Source organism: Amphibalanus amphitrite, unplaced genomic scaffold (assembly GCF_019059575.1).
Source record: "Amphibalanus amphitrite isolate SeventyFive unplaced genomic scaffold, NRLGWU_Aamphi_draft 001550F_arrow, whole genome shotgun sequence".
Taxonomy (NCBI): domain Eukaryota; kingdom Metazoa; phylum Arthropoda; class Thecostraca; order Balanomorpha; family Balanidae; genus Amphibalanus; species Amphibalanus amphitrite.
In genome coordinates this window covers 54,014-76,407 of record NW_024883043.1, presented here as the reverse complement: position 1 = coordinate 76,407, position 22,394 = coordinate 54,014, and the positions used below count along the sequence as shown (strand labels likewise).

The window sequence follows — 22,394 nt, the reverse complement described above, 5'->3', positions numbered from 1 at the left end:
TCTGGAAGGCGAACAATTAGCAACACATTTTATTCTAAAAATTAATGTATAAGATGAAGCAGCAGCACATGATCGTCACATTGCTAGGACCGGCAGTCCTTTTCCGCTGCGTCAGAAGTACAGTCCAAAGTCCATGGCACAGCGTCCGCCGTCCAGGATCCAATGACTGAACAACACGTGGTCAGGACGTTCACACACATGAGTCACGATTGCTCAGCGTTCTCGACGGCAGTGCAAACTCGGCACGGTCGGCCCATCGCACTAAGAAGTTGAATTTGAGAAACATGGCGATTGGCGATGTTAAACTACAACTGGCACGACTAATTCCTGATGTGTTGTGTGAGCTGCTTTGTGTTGTGAGGTGGTTTGCAGTCAACTGTCACGCAATAAATCTGATTTAGCTTCCCTCGGAAAATCAACGAAGATAAATCGGAGGCACAGACAGGCTCTTTTAACCCACCATCAAAGACAAAGAAAGACGGACGTCCACGCTACGTCACCACCAAAAACTTTCATTCGATAAAAATGACACGTCTCCCCCAGTTCCAACCACGCGTGCACCTTGTCTGTCCGTCCTTGCCCCATCCCCTAGCTCCATCCACTCGTCACAGCCCCTCGAAGCGTCGACCGCTCCCTGCGTACGGCCGTCCGAACCGTACTTCGGTCAGGGGGACAAAGGTCGAGACACTGCCAGAGAGCTCCTGACCGTCCCGCGACGTGGTCCTACCGCTACCCACCGCGTACCCTACGAGTCTGACCGAGGGGCTCTGATAAGGGGTCTGATAAGGCTTCGTCACCCGCCGCAGCCCGCTGTTCCTTGGGGGTGAAGATGAGGTAAGATGGTCTGTGATGATGAAACGTCCCCGACGCAATTCCTAGGGGTCACGGTACGCTAAAACTGGCACTGATACTGAACAGCCCCCCCTCGCTTTTCCCGGGGGTACAGTCGGGTAAGATTGGTATTGATACTGTGCAGTGTGCACTGTGCAGCCCCCCCCCCCCCTTCACTATTCCTAGGGGGTCATAGTGGGGTAAGACTGGCACTGATGCTGTGCAGTCCCTTGACGTTATCATCAGTGTCACGGTGGGCTGATATGGACTCTGATAACGTGCCGTACTCGACCACTATGCACAGGGTTACAGTGGGCTGATATTGACTCAGATAACGTGCCGAACTCTGCCACTGTGCACAGGGTTACAGTGGGCTGATATTGACTATGATAACGTGCCAAACTGTGCCACTGTGCACAGGGTTACAGTGGGCTGATATTGACTATGATAACGTGCCAAACTGTGCCACTGTGCACAGGGTTACAGCGGACTGATATTGACTATGATAACGTGCCAAACTGTGCCACTGTGCACAGGGTTACAGCGGACTGATATTGACTATGATAACGTGCCAAACTGTGCCACTGTGCACAGGGTTACAGCGGACTGATATTGACTATGATAACGTGCCAAACTGTGCCACTGTGCACAGGGTTACAGCGGACTGATATTGACTCAGATAACGTACACTACTCTACCACTGTGCACATGGTCAAGGCGTGCCAGCATCAGAATTGATAAGCTCCTGTTCCTGCTGCTACCGTCATTGTGGTATCTATCATGCTGAGGAGGACTATGATATAACGCAGTTACTGGTGAACTCTGGCCAGTGCGACCGTGCTGGGTTCGTGGATTCGAACGGCAAGACTTGATGAGCGCACGACAGAGTAGTGAGTAGCTAATAACGCGGACTTGGTGGATAAGGAAACTGGGTAGGCAACCATGCTCTTATACATATAGAGCTGGTGCGTTCGCATAGAACCAATGCCCACACATGGATACAAGATTGACGGAAATAACAAAAATGACATCTATTGTAGAAATCAGATTCTTAACGATAAACGCTTAATACCATAATGGCCACTATGTCTAAGGTACGGCAATTGTCGATGGCTTTTGATAGGAAATTTATACCACAAATACAGACATACGCACGCTAAGATTTTTCAAGGCTGATGACCAAGCCTAAAAAGTCGCAATATTGCACAATCCATAATTTCATTCAAATAAAGGCATAACCGAGCCCCACAAAGCACTACTGGGGATCCCGTAAACACAGCCAGCCAGAGTTTGACGGGCTGACGGTTTGACAGATACGAACTGCAGTCGGTACGTCAGCAGAGATATGGCAGCAACGCAGCAGGCTCAAACATGTGACGGTGCAGACAATAACACGCCCTAGTCTCCGACAAAGCCTCTCAGGAAAACGGTGCTTACTGCATAACCATCAATGGTTTAGTTCCGATTCACTAGTGAGACGTAAATATTTCTCACGAGTGAATTTAGCGGTCACGTCTCTTGATGGGTCAGAAGTTCACGTGACCTTTTCACAAAATACTCGCAAAATCTACGAGCCTGGCCCTTGAAATAGTATCGTACCCAAGCCGCCTAGCTATGGCTCTCACATCGTCCAGAACCTTTCCAACTCCAGCCGTCCCAGCCCCGTGTAATGGCCGTGCTCAATGATCGGCCAGAGTACACGACCCGTCCGTACAGGCGCACTCTGGGCCATTCCACTCAAGTGGCCCGAATTGAGTCAAGTAGTGCTCACCCGTTCCTCCGGGGGGGGGGGGGGGGCAGTAACGCTGCGCCGGCACGGAGACTGTCCACTCTACATTCTGGAGGTTTCGGGTTGCTAGGTGACTGAATGTGAAACACGCGCCGCGAAAGCACACGTGGTGAACCAGACAGAAGCAAAAAGAGGATATTGTGAATAGCCTTACGCTAAATGCCTCCATAGCACCATCAATTCGGCGGTTTTCGACCGGGCGACGGTCAAAAACTTATGACCGACTCGAAATCCTACTACCAGTGCCCTTCCATTTCACGATATACAAGCTCACTTCTATCCCACACAGGCAACAGAAATCCGCAAGCCCACAGCTTCCCTTCCCATTTTCTACTCACCAAGGTTGTCAAAAGCGTAGACGGGCCTGTTGGCAGCCAGCGCATCATAATTGAGGCACCAGAGTCCGACACCGGAGGCGAATCCGTGCAGCAGCACCAGGGGCACCTCTTTGGACTCCTCGTTGAAGGCGACCGTCCACAGCCGGTTCGGTTTGCGGCCCACCACAGGTCCGATCTCCACGTAGAACGAACGGTGGGGCCGGGGCACGACTGGGGACCGGGGAGAGCGGGTCACTTTAAATAACACCGAAAACAAGCTCGAAAGAAAAGAAAAAAGACTACAAAATATTAAGAGATCGGGGATAAATACTTCTTTCAACAAACTACCAGAATGTGAACACATGAAAAAATAGCTCAACGGGTCACAGAAATCAAGTATCTTTATGTCGATTCACGTCCAATGCGTTTATATTGCTCGTCCTCGGAACTATGCGACAGTGGGGTACTCACATTTGAGGATGTTCTTCTCGGCGTCCCGGACGTGTTTGAACGAGGTGGGGTTCCAGCGGATAGCGTCCGGCAGCCAGCTGAAAAAATCGAACACCTGGTGTAAAGCTTCGGATACAACACCACAAGACGCGTATGTAATGCCACCACGTAGCAAGTCGAAAGATGAGAAGCTAGCCGTCAGCCAAGTAGTTTTTAGACAATATTTTGCACAGCCGTTTCGATCGCTGCCACATACATCTCAGGGTGAAAATATCACAGACGCCCACCGCCCTTCCAGTCAACACCCATTTGGAATGAACCCATCCCACTCACCAGCCGTGTTCCTCCTCCATCTTCTGTTCGGCCAGCGCCAGAATCTCCTCCTCCGTGAGCGGCTGTTCGGCGGGCACCGCGGCTCTGGCGCACAGACAGAGAGAGCAATGGATTCAGAAACACAGAGAGGAGAAGGTATGTAAGACTCGTCAGACTGTCAGCGGCTGATCGGCGGACACCGCGGCTCTGGCACACATGGAGGGCACAGGGAATGTCAGAAACATAAAGTGCCACTAGAGTAGGCACGGAACACGTGGGGAGACTTGAGCGGACGCCATGGCTCGAAACACATACGAAAGGAGGAGACAGTTGAGCACACAAGGAGAAAATTCACGCGTGAATATGGGACGGCAAAGCTGGCACTGGGAACTTGCAGGGGAGAGGGAAGAGACTGGGCGAGGTAAGCACAAGACAACTTAGGTTCATCGTGATTATTGCTACAGATACCTCATTACACCTCTATGGTGAGCCACAAACCCACAATCAGGGTCACTGCACTCACTGAGGCATCGTGTACGATCACGGCGTTCCGGTGTAAGCACCAACCAGATAGCGCACGGTACGAAGTGATCACGGTTCCTGTGCGTCTGAGAGCCGAAACACTCGTCCTCAGTCGCTCACAACCACCCGAGCACGGAGACGATCGCCACAAGACTGACAAATCAGCTCAACATCTTCCCGGGCGAGCTTAGAAACCACTCTGCTCAAGATAACGCAGGGACGACAAATACGCGTCGGGCTATGATAAGACGGGCGACGGGACCCGGTGTACGGATAAATATAGAGGGGAGAAGGAAGGGAACGGACCTGATTGGCAGCAGTGTCGACATACTACATAGAATGAAGTAACGCGACTGGGGGTAGATTGTGATAGGAGAGGCAGATGACAAAAAGGGCTCAAACTCCAGTAGCGGTGACCCGCGGGAGGGGACGATGACCGGCGTCACAGGCTGGGGTATCCGGGAAGCTGAAAAGTGCAGAAATAGCCTGCTAAACGGATGACCGTGAGATAACTTGGTAACTACTACAGTCCAGTTTAACCAGTACTATCTAACGCCGTCAATCAAACCAGTTGAAGGATTTTGGGCGAATAACGAGCGAGCGCAATAATGAGTCTGCACGTGCGAGCGTGTAAAGTGGGGCTCTCAACTGCTTTGTGTGGGCTACCCTTCCAATCTGCCGCAAACAGCGTGCCTACTGCAGCGAGTTCGGCTCAGCCGTTCTTGAGATGCAAAAGCGGCCCTCTGCGCGTTCGCACATAAAAAAGGATCACCCCATCCAACCAAATTGTGTGGGTCTGGGGTCACCGTTCTAACTCGTCCCCGACCCCCAGCGGTGAAACAGGAATAAACTGCAGCGTCGATTTGAGTCCGAGTCGATTTGTTTGATGTCGGAGTCGAGGTTGTTGCATCGAAAACCAGTCGACTCTGCGGCACTGGTTTGCATTTTCCCAGCTCATGTGCCTCATTCCTATCCTAGTAAATTGGCAATGGCAGACTGCTACCCTAACTGCACATTAGCACTCGTGATGGTCCCAAAACCCGCACCTCTACCGATCGACCAATCCCGAGTCGCGGGTCGCCGCCGGTCACGTGTCATGACCTCGCCCCACACCGGCTCGGCTAGGTCATGATACACGTGCCGCGCAGTTCTGTACCGACCGCGAGCGTGTGCGTATTGCAGTGTGTTCGAGACGTGAGTGCATGAGTGGTGAGCAGGGGAGCATTGGGCAGTGGGGACTGGGAACCAGAACAGCACTTGCTACTACCGATGTCAGCACTTGCGAATACCGTTCGCCATCTTGGTCATCAGAAATCAGAATCAATCCTGATCCATTCCATTCGTGAACTTGATTACACCAGTTTGGAGCGACCGTTTTCCACCAGACAACTCATGGGCAGTGGATAACAGATGCGAAAGGCGCATATCCCGAGCGGTGATCGCTTGAGCGTGCAAGTGGCCTCTCCCACCGGGGCAATACCTCTCTTACGAGATGAGCTGCGGTTAGCCACTGAGACGAATCAGTCTGTCATAGGACATCGACTCAAGTTCCACCTCATGTTCCTAGCTCCCATATGGCCTATGCTACCAACTAACTTGGTTTTCAACAATTCATCATGTTTGCAGGGCTGCGGAGTCTGAGTAAGAGTCTGTCGGAGCGGACACTTCTGCCAAAGTCGGAGTCGGAGCTATCGCTGCATGGCTCAACGTCATGTCCTGTCCATGTTTGCTTGACGATACTACGCTTGTTGACCTTTCGGAATAAGCTTTTGTTGAAAAAGGTCATATTCCTGTTCTGAACAAGCGTTTTCAGCGAAAGAAGCAGAATACGGCAGATTCGCCAGAACCTGCTTCTAATTCTGCATGTTCTTCATAAAGTACCTATTTGTGCAATGTAAGACCTTGGAACGCACGAAGGATCGTTTCAGGCTAATGAAAGCCTAACCAGTATTAACTTTTTGATCCTGAAGTGGATTTTAAGAGAATCGTCCGGAGTCGGAGCCAGAGTCGGGGTCGATTTTTTTTTTAAGCCGAAGTCTGAGGCCGAGTCGGAGTTACCCGAAAATCCATCGGCTCTGCAGTTCACAGCCTGCAGGTTGAAGGTAGGTAGGTACTTACCCCATTATCGGTCGGGAAACGAAAAGCCGGTTGAAATAAAATATCAATCGGTCGAGCATCGGAGGCAATCTGTGGAACAAAAAAAAGTACGATAAATGACTGAAGCACCAACACAACACTCGATGAGACCAGCCCCTGTACTGTACTTGAACGTTGAGACAAAGCCATTCAGTGTTTGGCACAAGAATGTTGATGACAATATTTGTTAAATATGATTAAATATTGATATAATGTGAGTTCTTTATTCCGCGTCTGCGATTGCGCGCCCACTTGGCGCACAGCCAAGCAAAACACATCCGCGCCCTGCGCGGGCCGGCGGCCGACTGCCGCACAACCGGCGACCGGTTTCCACCTGGCGGTCGCTAACTGAACTACGCGTAGCCAGGCTCACGATACAACACCCTGCCCCCCTGGATTTGAGTTCGAACATCGAACTATCAAACATAACTTACTCAACCTACGAGCCACCACAAACTAGTCAAATCCAGTCCGGTCACTTACAGCGTCAACACTGCCGCCTATTTTAGTGCGATCACTGACATCGCTCACATCCGTGCGATACGAACATAACTACAAATTCACTGACTTTAGAGTCGCGCACGTCTGCCCTTACACTGCTTATCAGTCTGTACTTCCAAACGATAATAACTAATCAGTCATCACCCTTCTCGGCGGTACAAATTGACCCACACTTTCCCTGGCCAATCACATCTGTTATCCACCTTATCGGTGGCACCTATTGACACACGGAATCACATATTCTTCCGCTCGATCCTTCCGCCCGATCACATCTCCGTAAAATCACGTATTTTCCCACCCGATCACATCTCAGTTATCCACCTCCTCGGTGGCTGAGAGTGACGCACGGATAACCGCCGCCGCACCTCTGCCGGCGGTCCTTTACAATCGCCGCCGCGCGCGCCATGTCCTGTCCCACCGGCGCCGCTCACCACTCCCGGCGAAGCGTTAGGCTTGCTACCGCGCGCGCCGCCGGTCCCACCAGCACCGCTCACCGCTGCCGGCGGTCCGTCAGTAGCGCCACCGCGCGCGCAACCTGTTCCTTCGGCCTCGCTCACCGTCTCTCCACCGCTCGCCCGAGGGCGACCAGCCCGATACAGATCCGCTGCGTCGCCGCTACACTCTGTGAATCCGCTCGCTGGGGGTGTCACCACTCGGCTGTCTCCACCGTCGCCTCCGCTGGCGCCGGCACCGGCCCCGCCGATCGCCCCCGGTACAGCCGACCTGATGCCTTCACTGGAGATCCTGCCGGCAGCGCCGGGCGGCGCCGGCACGGCCGTCCTCGCGCCGCCGCTGGCGCCAGCACCGGGCTCGCCGAGCGCCGCTGGCACGACCGTCCCGGCGGCGGCCGCCCGCTGGCCGGTCCGCACTGGCTCCGCGCTGATGAGTTGATCGACGTGCCGCGACCAGAGAGCATCGGCAACAGCTATCTCATACGACACCGGTCCGGTCCGTGCGGCCACCGTCCCCAGTCTCCACTTCTGCGGGCCGCTGTAACATCTAGCCCACACCGTGTCTCCGATGTTCAGCTCCCTGTGCCGGCCGCCTGCCGCCTCCCGTTGCCGTTGCTGCTGATCCCGAAACCTGTCCATCGGATCGGGCCGCAGCGTATCCAGCCGCGTCCGCACGTTCCGGCCGAACATCATTTCGGCTGGCGATCGTCCCGTGCCCGAGTGCGGTGCCGCCCGGTAGGCCAGCAGAAACTTCTGCAGCCGCTGTGACAGAGAACCACCATCCCGCAGGGCCGCCTTCAGTCCGTTCTTGGCCGTTTGCACCGCCCGCTCCGCCGCTCCGTTGCTGCTTGGGTGATATGGTGCCACCCTGACGTGCCGCACTCCATTGTTGCTCAGGAATGCAGCGAACGGAGCAGAGGTGAACTGAGCACCATTATCCGACACGAGTTGGCGGGGGATGCCGAAACGCGCAAACATCGCCCGCAGCTCTCTCACAGTGCTCTCTGTGCCCGTCTCTCGCATCGGGATCACCTCCAGCCACTTGGTATAGCTGTCGCACACCACCAGAAAGTTCAAGCCCTGGAAGGGGCCCGCATAGTCTATGTGGATACGCTCCCACGGGCCTCCGGCCGGCTCCCACGGGTGCCGATCACTGTGGGGCGGCGCTCCTCGCTTGTCCATGCACTCTGCGCAATCGCGTGCCGCGCCCTCGAGCTCTGCATCCAGCCCCGGCCACCACACATATCGCCGAGCCAAGTTTTTCATTTTTGAGCTGCCAAGGTGCCCCTCATGCAGCTCACGCAGCACCCGCGCCCGGAGCTGCTGTGGGATGACAGCACGGCCGCCCCACACGAGACACTCGCCATCCGTCGACAGCTCGTCCTGGCGCCGCTTGAAAGGCACCAGCTCCGGCTCGACCTCAGCCGGCCAACCGCACCGGACGAACGTTAGCACCCTGGCCAGCACTGGATCGCGCCGCGTTGCTGACGCAAGCGCCTCTGCCGTCAGCACCGGCGCCGCGCCGTCCATGTAGCACAGGAAGCTGACGTCGGCTCCTTCTCTGTCGATCTTCTCTCGCTCGACACCCGAGCACGGCATGGCCAGGCGCGACAGACTGTCGGCCATGTGCATGTGCTCGGACCGGCGCAGCTCCACTGCGTAGCTGTACGCCGCCAGCTGCAGCGCGTACCTCTGGAGGCGGGCAGCCGCCAGGCTCGGCAGGTCTCTGTCCGGGCTCAGGATCCGGGATAGAGCCCTATTATCCACCACGAGCGTGAAAGGCCGCCCGTACAGGAACCGATGGAAGCGGGTTATCCCGAATGACACCGCCGCTGCCTCGCGCTCGACTTGTGGGTACTTCCTTTCTGTGGGCGTCAGCGTCCGTGACGCATACATCACCGGCCTCTCCGCCCCGTCCGGTGTCACGTGAACCAGCGCCGCGCCGACACCCACACTGCTGGCATCTGTCACGAGCCTCAGCGGCAGGTCCGGGTCATACCGCATCAACACCGGCGGGCTAGTCAGCATCCGTTTCACCTTCTCCACCGCCTTGGCGCACTGCTCTGTCCATGCCCACGGCACGCCCTTCTTGGTCAGCTGATAGAGCGGCGCCAGCACTGTCGACAGATCGGGCAGCAGACGCCCGAAGTAGGTGATGGAGCCCAGGAGCGACCTCAGTTGGCTGACGTCCGTCGGCTCCGGTGCCTGCAGCACTGCTGCTACACCGCCGTCAGTCGGTGCGATGCCCTCAGCCGTCACCTTCCACCCCAGGAACTCGACTTCTGGCACCGCCAGCTGGCATTTCTGCGCCGCCAGCCGCAGGCCCTGCCGCTCCAGTCTTCCGAGGATCTCGTCCAGCCGCTGCAGCAGCTGTTGCTCGTCCGCTCCGAACACCAATAGGTCATCCAGGTAACACCGGCATCCCTCCTGTCCTTCCAGGACCCGGTCCATGGCCTCCTGGAAGAGGGCACCGGAACTGGCGACCCCGAACGGCAGTCTCTTCATGACGAATTCGCCCTTGTGAGTGCTGACGGTCGTCATTGCTCGAGACTCCTCATCGAGCGGCATCTGCTGGTACGCATGCTTTAGGTCCAGCTTGCAGAACAGCTTGCCACTCACCCCTGCGAACACATCTTCCGGCTTCGGCAGCGGGTGGTGCTTGACGATCAGCTGCGGGTTCACTGTGAGGTTGTAGCTCGCACAGAGCCTCACCCCGCCTCCCGGCTTCGGCACCGGAACCAGTGGCGTGCCCCAGCCTGTACTGGTTTCGGACGGGTCGACCTTTCTTGCTATCCCGTCTCTGACCCATCGGTCCAGCTCGGCCTCCACTTGCGGCAGCAGCGCGTACGGTACTGGTCGCGGTGGTAGCCGCCGCGGCACCGCGTCCGGCTTTAGGGTCAGGTGCGCGCGCTGCTCCATCGTGCCGAGGCCCCCTGCAAACACTGCTGCGTGCGCCGCCGTCACTGAGCTCAGCGTCCGCCCGCCGCTCACTTTGCTGGCCTCGCTGACCTGCAGCAGCGACCGCCAGTCCAGACGTATTTCACGCAGCCAGTCGCGCCCCAGCAGCGGGTGGTGTCGGAGCTGACCGCTGACAACCACGTTCAGCCGCTTCCGCTGGCCGCCATACTCCGCCTGCACGGTCGCCTCGCCGCGGACCGGCACCGGCTGACCCGTGAACGAGCGTAGCTGCATCTTGGACGGTCTCAGCTTCAGTCCCGGGATGCTGCCGTCCGCCACGATCGACACTGGTGACCCGGTGTCAACCAGCATCTCAGTCTCCCGGCCGTTGACAGACAGAGTTACCAGTGGCAGCCGGTCCTGGCTCGTCAGCTGCGCCACCGTCATCACGACATCCTCCTCCACGGACGCCACCTGTCCGATTCCTGGACAGTCCCGCTTCAGGTGTCCAGTTCTGCCACATTTGAAGCACCTCCTCTTCTCGAGCGGTCCGCCGCGTCTGCTGTCTCGCCGACCGCCGTCTGCCGGGCCGGGCGGGCGAGACACTCCGCGCTGCTGCACCGCTCCTGCCACCGGAGGGCGCGCCCTCTCCGGCGCCGAGTCCGCCCTGGCCGTCGGACAGTCCCGCCGCCAGTGTCCCCGGCCTCCGCAGCCGAAGCACGAGCCCGGTCCCGGGCGCTCGGCCGGCCTGGCCGTCTCCGCCCGCCGCTGGCGTCTCACCACCTGGACTGCCTCCCCGTCCGTCGCAGCCGGTACCGGCGCCCCTGACAACCGAGTCGTCAGGTCCATGACGTCCCGGTGGGCGCGTGCCGTCCGCCGGACATCCTCCAGGTTGAGTTCGTCGCCCTTCAGTGCCGCTTCCCTCACCAGCTTCCGCTGCAGCTCGCCTCGGCTGCCCAGGACGCAGCGGTCTCGCAGCTCCCGGTTCACCTGCGCCGGCTCGTAGCCGCAGCGCAGGATTTGGGTCCGTAGCCTGGCCAGGAACTCCTCCAGGCTTTCCTCCGGCTCCATTGTCATTCCTTGGAATTTCCCTCGTTCAGCCACGACGTTATTCCTTGGCACCAGGTACCGTACCAACTTCCTTTTTAGCCGGGTGAACTCGTCTTCCTCCGGTCCTTCTGCCTCCTCTTCCGGCAGGGAGTCGCTGACATCGGCTATGTCAGGCCCCACCAGGTGTAGCAGCACGGCGCACCGTCTGGTAGGCCCTTGGATGTCCATGGCGACCATGTAGCGCTCCAACGCTCGCAGCCATTTCTCGAAGTCCGTGCCTGCCCGGTACGGCCCCGCAGACACCAGCTGCATGCCCGTTGGATCCATCACGCTGCCGTGCTCTCACCAGCGCGTCGTTCCTCCGGCCGGCCCGCCGCCGCTCCACCGGTCGGCCCGCCGCCGCTCCACCGGTCGGCCCGCCGCCGCTCCACCGGTCGGCCCGCCGCCGCTCCACCGGTCGGCCCGCCGCCGCTCCACCGGTCGGCCCGCCGCCGCTCCACCGGTCGGCCCGCCGCCGCTCCACCGGTCGGCCCGCCGCCGCTCCACCGGTCGGCCCGCCGCCGCTTCACCGGTCGGCCCGCCGCCGCTCCACCGGTCGGCCCGCCGCCGCTCCACCGGTCGGCCCGCCCCGGGCATCACCGCTCACACCGGCCGGTCACCGCACACGCCGGTCGGCCACCGCTCACGCCGGTCGGCCACCGCTCACGCCGACCGTCACCGCTCACCGCGCCGCCCTGCGCCCGTCTTGGCGCTGCCGGCTGCGGTTTCCCGCGCTTTACTCGACGGGGGAGTCACGTGGTAGTGACGTCACACGCACGTCACCGCGCGCGCATGCGCACTCGTCCCGAACCGCCCGGCCGCGCGCCAGCTTCCCGCCGAAATTATCCGCTTGGGGACCAGGCACCTCAAACCGCATTGAGGCCCTCCCCGCCGCACCAATCGGCCAATCACACGCGCTGCCACAGCTGCGCGTCACCCCCGGCCGACCAATCAGCGTGCAGCACGCCGACGCATGCGCCACGCACACCACACTGCCGAGGCATCATGGCCGCCACAAATGGCGATCACATGGAAATCCTGCCACGACCACGGCCGCCGCGCGACAGACAGACTACCAGCAGCAGCGCGAAAATAAAAATACTAAGCAATACTAAGCACTAAGCATTCGTACTAAGCAACGCTTGCGCCCTCACCGTCCGTGGCCTGTCCGCCCTCGCTGACCACCGCGCACTGATCACCGGTCCGTTTCGCCATCACTCGCAATCACAGCTCCAAGGCTTCACCTTGATCTGATCCTCGTCGCCAATTTGATATAATGTGAGTTCTTTATTCCGCGTCTGCGATTGCGCGCCCACTTGGCGCACAGCCAAGCAAAACACATCCGCGCCCTGCGCGGGCCGGCGGCCGACTGCCGCACAACCGGCGACCGGTTTCCACCTGGCGGTCGCTAACTGAACTACGCGTAGCCAGGCTCACGATACAACAAATATAATAACTGCTTACCAGTAACCTTCAAAATAGCTTGTAGCAGTAGGGGAAGGTGGGGTAAGACGGCCCAGCGGGGCAAGACGGACCACCAGCCCTCCCGGCTGAACCGCTGCTGGTATCTACTGCTTTATGCACTCACTATGTTTGTTTTCCTTCGTAACAATGGCCACCTTGAGCTCATGCTGCTAGGATGCATAGCTTTTGAGTTATTGAGAAAAATGTTGTTTTTCGTCAAACCGATCTAATATTAGAGGTCTACGGGTGATTCAATTACGGCGCCTTTCTTGCATGATTAGTTTCTATTTTGCACTTAACTGTGAAGAACAAAGTTATAAACTTAGTTATAGTCACACTTTAGGAAAGGCAAGGTTTTGCAATGTTGGGCTATTTGACATATACGTCATGATAATGACAGAATTTAGATTTGGGGCAAGACGGACCACTGTGGTCCATCTTACCCTGTGGTGGTCCATTGTACCCTGCATATGGAAAGTTCTTTTCCAAAACATTGACACAAGTTTAAGTAAGCTAATTTTTCAGGAAGGAGTCTTTGTTGCATGTGAGCCATGCATGCAAGTGCTCAGTTAGCATGCATTCATGCCAAACGACAATCAACACACATGTTCCCAGCTTTTAGCTGCACTTCCATCACACATGAGTAAAGAATAAAGGTTCATTTTGTTATTTTACCATTCTGGTTACTTTTTCTTACAAGAGTACAGAGCAGAAGTGTAATACACATGAACGGATAGCAGGCACTGCTGGGTGGTCCGTCTTACCCCACGTTTTTTCTTGTCTGAGTTTTTGACATGTCCCTCTTTAAGAGCATTCACCACCTAGATGTCTTTAAGTTGAAATTTAGTCTTTACACATATCAACAGAGGAAGGATTGAGTATTCCGAAGACTATAAATAATATGAATTACGAGAGCAGTGTAGCAAGATATACGGCCTCAAACCTTAGCTGGTCCGTCTTACCCCACCTTCCCCTATTGCATCGCCACATGTCAGATGATAAATTGAAATGAATGACATGTATGACCTTGCATGTCATGACCTTGACTTTGAAGAAGCCTTACAGGTTGGTTATGGCGGTTAAAATCAATAAACACCAACTAATTCGCTTTCGACTTGGAAGTACGGAACACCCATATTATGAAAAGAAACAAAAATGTCCGCGAAATTCGATAAACTACGTGTAAATTCGACGAGCACAAGAAGAGTGAGATGTGATCCATTTGTCAATCAATTGAAAACAGCTGAAGATTGAGATTGAGATAGCCAGTGTTTTGGATTCCGAGACCCAGCATTACAAAAGGTACAGCCTATCAAACAAATGAACTCACCAGTAAACGCCAATGATGTCCACGCGAGACGCGACGAGCAGCACAACCAACCTCCCCGAACTCTCGACGTCAACTACCAAATTTTGTAAACAAATCAATGCTTCACTAAGAATGTTCTGACATTAGTTTGAGAGAAGACCGCTAGGTAGTGAGCTCGGGTCGCCAGGCAACATGCTGATAAACCGCCTTCATCAAAGCGAGTTGCTAGGGAACCCTGAGTTCGGATATGATCAGCATTTGGTTGAACAAATCCTAACAGTTGACTCAAAAGTATTTTACTGCTAAAACTAGCAAGGCTAAAATTTTGCCGATTTCTAGCATAATGACGCATTCGAAGATAAATTTGCTATTTTAACGTTCTTTGTGAATGAATTACAAAAAGTTTTGTTCATTCAACTAGCAGAAATACATGAACGTAAATATGGAGGCTTGCTTTTGTAGTGCAGTGTTTTTTTGTCGTTTTGCAACTGGTTCAACTCCTGCGCATGTGGGACGAACTAAACGTTTTTTGCAACATGCATGCCGCGCACTGCCGCGTCAAGGCCAATGTTTTCTGCCGGCAGTACGACGTACACCCCGTCGCGAGATTTTTAACAAATATAAGAATTTGTTAGGACTTAGGAGGCAGTTTCGTGGGAAAGTTTCATGCAAGATTCCTAAGGAGACTCCCTTTTCCTCATCTCCAGCTCTGTGTCTGATTGATCACATCAGTACTTTCAAGGTAAGATATTGCAGGAAACTTGGTGTAAATATGAAGAGTAAGTGTTTTATAAGATGTTGTGACACTAATCAGATTGAATTAACTACAATGAAAACGCTAGGCTACTTCGGCCTCTCTGACTAACGTGTGTCGTGTGCCACATGCTGTGTAAGTGTATGCCACTTAATTTTTGGGAAATGTTCTTACCTGAGCTCTGTTCGGTCACTGTTTTTTGTCAACATCAGCATGCTGTCGGTTTTCCTATACTGCCTTCTTCATCCACAAAAAAAATATCTGCTTTCTTCACAGGACTGAGGTCATATACCCGCATATCCCTATTGTAGGTACCTAGGTATGTCTTATATTTATTGATGTCTATTGATAATACCTAGGATATTCATTCATTCATTTGTTCATTTGTGAATTATTCATTTTCATTTATTCATGAAGTCATTCATTCATTCATTCATACATACATACATGCATTCATTCATTCATTCATTCATTCATTCCTTCATTCCTTCCTTCATTCCTTCCTTCATTCCTTCCTTCATTCCTTCCTTCATTCCTTCCTTCCTTCCTTCATTCATTCATTCATTCATTCATTCATTCATTCTGTTCATTATTTCATTCATGTTTCATCCATTTGCTTGATGATTGAATACACAGGCATAGTGCATTGTGCAAACAATGATGAATGATTTGATGCTATCTGTTTTGTAGTGGCTTATCTCCTCCTTGATACTATGCTCTGCTTATTGGTGCTCTCCTCCAGCAGGTGTTTTCAGTTCCGGCCACCAGGTGTCAGTGATGTCTCGGCCGGCCCACCGGCTGGCGGCCAAGCCGCGCACGTCGGACGTGGCCGTTTCTGAGGACGTGACGTTCGCCGGCCTGCTGCTGTCGGAGCCTGTGCTGCTGGGACTGCGGAGGGCGGGCTTCGAGCGGCCGTCGCCCATTCAGCTGCGCGCTATTCCGCTGGGCCGCTGTGCTGTCGGTAGGTACCGACTACCGAACACCGGAGAACTCTGGCGACAGTTTTTGACGGGACAGATGTGGTTGGGTTCATACGATTCACGATCTTGTGTGGTTGAAAATATGTATCTAAGGCAAGTTATTAACTGTGACTTTTTCTGGTTAGATAGGCCTCTGGTAAAAAACGTAGTAGCAGGTCGCACTACCTAGCTACATAGTACCTACTTTTTTGGCCATATCATGTTCCCATTGGCCATTGCAGATGATGTTTTGTGTATGCATTGTTATTTTTCTCACTCTAGCTGACACACAGTCCACCCTCTCACTGTCACAGATCTGATCGTGCAGGCCAAGTCCGGCACGGGTAAGACGTGTGTCCTCGCCGTGCTGGCTCTGGAGGCTCTGGTAGCGGCGCCCCCATCCGGCCGATGTCGGGCGCTCGTGCTGGCGCCCACCCGCGAGGTGGCGGTTCAGGTGGCACAGGTCATCACCGCCATCGGTGTGGAGGTGCCTGGTAAGTGTTTGTGATGAGGTCAGGTGATGTTAATTGTGTGCACTGTTCGGGTTACTTGATTAACTGTTTTATCAGGTGGGCTAGCAAAGGAAAATATAACTTTTTAGGATTGGTGTTGCTGACATGAAGGTGGAATGATGCTTACCACTTTTAAATCATTCCCCAGTCAAAATGAGTCACGTATTTCCTAGAATGACACCCGCACCTTTCCATGCCTACTGTATGTACCCACCGCTCGCCCGCCCTTCCGCTCCCCTCCCTCCTACTCTCTCCGCCCATCTTCCCTGGACCGTCGCCCACTGGTACCATCCCTTCTTCTATCTTCCCCGCTCACCTTTCGGGCTCTCTCCGTAGCCCTGGCCGTACAGACTCTGATCGGTGGCCTGCCGCTGGTCTGGTCACGGGTATCATCTCTCCCTAACTCCCTTGCTTACCCGCCGTGCTTTACCCACAGGTCTGGCCGTACAGACTCTGATCGAAGGCCTGCCGCTGGCCTAATCACATATATCATCCCTCCCTCTATCCCTGCCGGTCTAACCTCTCCACCTTTTCTGCAGGTCTGGCCGTACAGATGCTGATTGGTGGCCTGCCGCTGGCCTGCTCATAGAATATGGGATCATCCCTCCGGTCTCTATCTCTGCCTGATGCCTCTAACTCTAACCTCTCCACCCTCCCTGCAGGTCTGGCCGTACAGACTCTGATCGGGGGTCTGTCACTGGCCTGGTCACGAGTATTATCCCTCCCTAACTCTCTTGCTTACCCGCCGTGCTCTACCCGCAGGTCTGGCCGTACAGACTCTGATCGGCGGCCTTCCGCTGGCTCAGGATGTGGCCAACCTGCGACGCTGCAATGTCGCCGTCGGAACGCCCGGTGAGGACTCCTAATGGGACGCTGTGGGGACGCAAGTATCCTATTTGTCTTACCCCTGACGCTACTCAGTGTTTCCTGTGTGTCTCAATTTCTCACGTGTGTCTCATTTCCCCTTGTCTCGTAAACCATGTCTCACTGGCGCTCACATGCGTCTTAAGTCTGCATGCCTCACTGACTCTTATGTATCTCAGGTCGTATTCGTCAGCTGGTGGACTGTGAGGCGCTCAACACAGACTCTGTACGTCTGTTTGTGATGGACGAGGCTGACAAGCTGATGGAAGATGCGTTCGTGGATGATATCAAGTGAGTCACTGTGTGGATAACCGTGTTGAGATATTGGTGCTTCTTTGTGATATGACAGAACATTTTGCCGAGTAGGTAATTCAATTTTTTTAGGATGTCAATATGTCGACTCCGAACTTAGAGTTCTTCCGGACATCGATTTTTTCTCGTAAGCTTTTCTCTCGTTTTATTTCAAAAGGGCATCGTAGTGATTCATTAAATTAACTTTAACGTGACTGTTTGATGTTACAAAACCTGTTAAATTGTTATCATGTGATGACCGGGACGAATTTCATTTATAGGTACGTTGTCTTACGTGAGAAATAACTCTCCCTCCTCCTCCTCCCGACAGTTTCATCTACTCGACTCTACCTGCCAGTAAGCAGATGATTGCCCTGAGCGCCACCTACCCGGACACCCTGGCTAGCCTGCTGGCGCGCTACATGAGGTCACCGACCTTCGTCAGGTCAGTAACCCGAGCCAGGCTACTTGCAGATCGCCACGAGCGGAGAAGGGTCACTGGACGCACAGACTCACTCGTATGAGTTATGCTGTATGTAGTGTATGGTTCCCGATTTTAAACCTCTTTCATATGTGCACTGCTCAATCGTAGGCACTTTTTGACGTTTCCAGTCACGGCGCTACCTTTTTTAGGACAGTGTTGTGTCCTAGTGTGACACAGTGTCTGTTTCTAGTCTGTTTGACACAGTGTCTAGTGTCTGTTTCGTATTTGCTCTGAGCGAAATCATGATAGGCTATGTTCTGAAAGAGCGCTGCCCCCTCCCCCCTCTCCAACAGACTGGGTAAGAGCTCTCCGGCCCTGCTGGGTATCCGTCAGTACGTGATGACGGTGCCGTGCGAGCCGCTCGTCACCAAACAGCTGAAGGTGAAGTTGGAGGCGCTGGTCAACATCCTCTCCACCGTCAGCTTCACCCAGTGTCTGGTCTTCTCCAACCACCAGACCAGGTGCGTGATGAACCATCACAAATGTGAGAAGTAAAGGAGCTGAGGGAAACACATCTTGACCTGGAGCAGTTAAGCTATATCTTAATGACCAAGCTGACAAGCTGAACTAGTTAATACAATAGGTTCAGGTGATCATCACACTACAGTGTTTCGTACCGTTATTTTTGCCAGATGAAAGTTTGACTATAAAGTAACGTGTCTTATTTTGGTTTTCAACTTTTCAATTCTTATTGAGTTGGACGAATTACATGCTTCTTATGTTAGTATTGCAAACCTGCTCGGAGACACAGCTCCACTAGCCCCTCTCATCTTCCGTCTCCTTAGGGCGATGTCCCAGCCTCCCCACTAACCCCTCCCGTCTCCCGTCTCCCCAGGGCGGAGACGCTGTGCTCTCAGCTCTCGTCGCGCGGCTGGCCCAGCGCCCACCTCTCTTCCTCTCTGAGTCAGGAGCGTCGACTGGAGGCCCTCTCCCAGCTGACAAGCCTGCGGTGCCGCGTGCTGGTCACCACTGACCTCGGCGCCAGGGGAGTGGACAGCGAGCACGCTGATCTGGTGGTGCAGCTGGATGTGCCGTGGGATGGTGCTACGTACCTTCATAGAGTTGGACGGGCCGGCAGGTCAGTGCTGTGGGGAATCATGGGTTGATGGGGGAGGAGGAGGGCTGAAGATAAGATTGGAGATATGTGTTGCAGAGGTAGGGTAAATGGGGATGACAGATTATGACTCAGTAATGGAAAGGATGTTTCATAACGAGATATTTTTGATTCACTGACCTTGCACTCTGATTCTCATCGTTTTAGCTAGCAAGGGCGCGTGTTTTTACCGATCAAGTAGAATGTGAAGCGTGACGTTAATCAAATGAGCTGTTAAACAACCAGGCTCTATAATTGCATGCCTACTTTGTGTTTTGATCCCTGTCGGTTCTTAATCTGCCTCGCTGGTCATCGATCATGTTTTCCCTAGTCTGCAGTGTGCAGGTACTGTAGCTCGGGATGCCCGTACGTTAGGCGGCACGGGCGGACATCGATAGCAGCGCCTCTATCGGTCACTAGGGAAAGCTGGGCTGTAGGCGACGAAATACCGGCTGAGTTGTCACACGTTGAATAGGTTTATAGCCATCCGTCTTGTGAAAAAGTTGAACTTTTGCCTTTAATATTTCTACAGGCAATTTTCGAAGTGTCTTCACATGGATTACAAAACCGTTTAGATTATTGTATTCACTTCAAGCCTTCCCTATTGTTCTTGATGATGCGGGAACTATTTCTAATTAGTGTTTCTAGCTTAGTAAAAGAACATACTGTGCAAACGATGAAAAAAACATAAATGGAAGATTTTAAATGCAATTTTCTCTAACAATTAATGGTAAATTCTCTACATATCAAGGAAAAGGTGCATGCGAACTGATAATTTAAAGTTCTTGGGGCCAGTTGTTTTCTTCTTTTCTTACGTCGCCCCAATGGCCGCGAATACACTTGTGATAACGCCCATCGAACAATAAAATCACTCTGCCACCCCCTCCGTCCCCGAAGCTGTCTTTCGATCACACAATTCACACTGACCCTCTTCGCTCCTCTCCTCAGGTACGGCAGCCTGGGCGCGGCCGTGGCACTGGTCTCGCTCGGTGAGGAGGAGCAGCGACTCACTACCGTGATAGCAGCGGCTGGCGTCAGCCCCCTGCGCCTGCCACAGAGCCTGCCGGACGACATCAAAACGTGCGACACCACAGGATGGTCGGCATACTCCGCGGCTAAGGACGGTGCCACCACAAATGGTCACTCGAGGGAGGGGAAGAGTGGGAGTGGGGACGGAGAGGGAGTGGCTGGGAAGAGTGGAGGAGTGAGGAGCAATGGCCACTCCCCATCGCCGGTGGCCCCAGCTGAGAATGGCGACACTATGGGTGTCAGTGAGGACACTGAAGGCAAAACAGGAGCCCCTGAGGGAAGGAAGATACTCGCAGCACGCCGTCGCCGCGCGCCCGGTCCGACAGCGGCCGAACAGCGCCAGGATAAAGCTCAGTTTGAGGCCGCTGCGGACGGCTGGGCGCGCGCTGTGGCCACGAGGGGACGGAGGCCAGCCGCCCCCGCCCCCGCCGCCGCCCCCGACGGCGATGGTAGCGGTGGTGGAGCGGCACCAATCCTTGATTGGGACCAACCTTCCACTAATGCCAAGGGCCGGAAAGGTGCAACCGAGCCGGTTGGGACTGGTGGTGATAGCAGTGACAGCGATGGCAGTCAGGACAGCTTCCAGGCGCTGCTAGCCGCGTACAAAAGGGATCAGGAACGGCAGGCCGCACAGGAGAGTGCGGGCGGAGAGGCGGTGGATACGACAGACGTCAAAAAGGAGAAACTTGTGAACGGTGATCAGAGGAAGAGCTCCAAAGGTAGCGGTGGGAAAACGCAAACGGATGACTCTGAGGCCAAGAATCGTAGTCCTCAGAAGGGACCAGCTTTAGAAACCACCACTCTATTGAATGAAAGACAGAGTGCTGTGAGTCAAAAGCCCAATCTGAAAACGGAGGATCAGATCTCAAGCGATGATGAAGATGCTGAAGCTGATACCGTGGATACAGATCAGCTACGGCAGGCTCTGAAGAAGCTGAACCCGAAGGAAGTCGGCTCACTGACTGAAGAGGACCTGCAGATGCTGGTAGCGTACCTGAAGACTCGCAGCGCGCCCGAAGGACGCGTGTATCGTCGGGCTGTGGCGCTGGTGAAAGAGAAGGGTGTTAGACAAACCCTTCTGCGGGCGGGAGATCTCTCAGAGGGCAGAGTCGACCTAAAAGAACTGATTGAGAGGCTGCGTGTTGCTCCTGTGGTGTCCTCAGGGATTTCTACTGCAGAGGGAGCCTGTGATGCTATTCCAACAGAGACGAGTGGCATGACGCCGAGCCACGAGCCAGGTTTGGTGAATGGACATGCGAGCAAGCCACCTGATGACATTGTCAGAAATGGTGATGATTCTGATAAGACTAAGTCAACAGTTTTGAAACCCAAAACTGATGCTAGTGTTTCCTCTGTGGGCGCCACTGCGTCAGTGAATGCGGGCGAGAGCCTCTCACCGGGCCCCAGAGTCGCAGGTGCTGCCACCTACAGCTCATCGACAGCAACTCGATTAGTCGTGAATTACGACGAGGAGGTCCGCCAGATCCCCAACCAGGAGGAAGACGTGGAGGCCTTCCAGCGTGACCTACGGATGGGTGCTGCTCGGAAGAAGGCGTTCCTGGCGTCTAGAGTGAAAGATGCCCAGCGGAAGTCGGTTCGCGGTCGGGCCTTCCCCGCAGGGAAAGACTCGTCCAGTGGAGAAGACAGTGAGTCTACTCGGGAGTCTACACGCGGTGAGATGGGAGGTCGGAGCGGCGGGCGGCAGCGGCAGGGAGCTGCTCCTCCACATCGGCCGAACTATCGACAGTCTGGTAAGCACTTAGAGTCTGAAACCGCCGACTACCCTCCTGCCTCTGAAGCACAGTTCTACAGCGAACCTCACGCTAACGAAGGCCCAGATACAACACATGACAACCCGTCTGAGTTCTGGAATGAGCATGGCATACCATCACATGACCAGTATCCCTACTACCCAGGCAGCTACAACATGCCTTACCAGTCATCTTACCCCACCGATTGGCCCAACTACCCCAGTGCTATGTATCCTAACTACCCCACTGCATACGGTACTACCCCCAGCGGGTATCCTCCGTCCCAGGGAGGCAACTGGGGTCCCTACGGCGGCTCTACGCTCCCTCCCCACTCGTGGGACGAGCTGCTGAACGTGTGTTACGACCAGCAGACCCGCTACCTGTCGCACATGACCAGCTACTACACGCAGTATTATGGACTCTCACAGTCGTAGACAAGGTGTGATATCCATAAAACACTCAGTGATGTCGTTTGTGATAACGGTTGCTCTGTGATGATGCCAAGACGTGTTGCGGGTGATTCATTCATACTAGCGATTAGTGTGGGGTTCAATCATGATTCCGAAAATACATTCATTTTGCAATGA

General features: G+C 54.5%; 2 protein-coding genes across 9 annotated transcripts in view; one reads left to right on the top strand and one right to left on the bottom strand.

Moving 5' to 3' along the window:
- LOC122373775 (1-acylglycerol-3-phosphate O-acyltransferase ABHD5-like) overlaps positions 1–14,320 on the bottom strand; it is a 20,871-nt gene extending 6,551 nt beyond the window's left edge. Inside the window, exons 1-5 of one of the 5 annotated variants that reach the window (XM_043352140.1) lie at positions 14,092–14,320; positions 6,340–6,408; positions 3,721–3,804; positions 3,409–3,485; positions 2,959–3,168 (exon numbers count right to left, since the gene is read on the bottom strand). In XM_043352140.1, the coding sequence (XP_043208075.1) occupies positions 2,959–3,168; positions 3,409–3,485; positions 3,721–3,804; positions 6,340–6,398 (430 nt within the window). In that variant the 5' untranslated portion in view covers positions 6,399–6,408; positions 14,092–14,320. Of the gene's footprint in view, positions 1–2,958; positions 3,169–3,408; positions 3,486–3,720; positions 3,805–4,222; positions 4,379–6,339; positions 6,409–11,897; positions 11,905–12,451; positions 12,739–14,091 lie in introns of those variants that run through there. The other 4 variants (XM_043352136.1, XM_043352135.1, XM_043352137.1 and 1 more) reach the window with 4 other exon arrangements.
- On the top strand, positions 13,827–22,394 carry LOC122373773 (DEAD-box ATP-dependent RNA helicase 40-like). Of its 4 annotated transcripts, XM_043352134.1 has the most exons (10): positions 14,380–14,812; positions 15,101–15,143; positions 15,570–15,785; positions 16,098–16,277; positions 17,058–17,147; positions 17,339–17,450; positions 17,782–17,895; positions 18,228–18,395; positions 18,770–19,012; positions 19,976–22,394. In XM_043352134.1, the coding sequence occupies exons 3-10, from the start codon at positions 15,602–15,604 to the stop codon at positions 22,239–22,241; spliced, it is 3,357 nt and encodes a 1,118-aa protein (XP_043208069.1). In that variant the 5' UTR covers positions 14,380–14,812; positions 15,101–15,143; positions 15,570–15,601; the 3' UTR covers positions 22,242–22,394. The 4 variants fall into 4 exon arrangements, with proteins under 4 accessions (XP_043208068.1, XP_043208066.1, XP_043208067.1 ...); XM_043352133.1 differs by lacking the exons at positions 14,380–14,812; positions 15,101–15,143 and adding an exon at positions 13,827–14,063 and having other exon boundaries at positions 15,567–15,785; XM_043352131.1 differs by lacking the exon at positions 15,101–15,143 and having other exon boundaries at positions 14,273–14,812.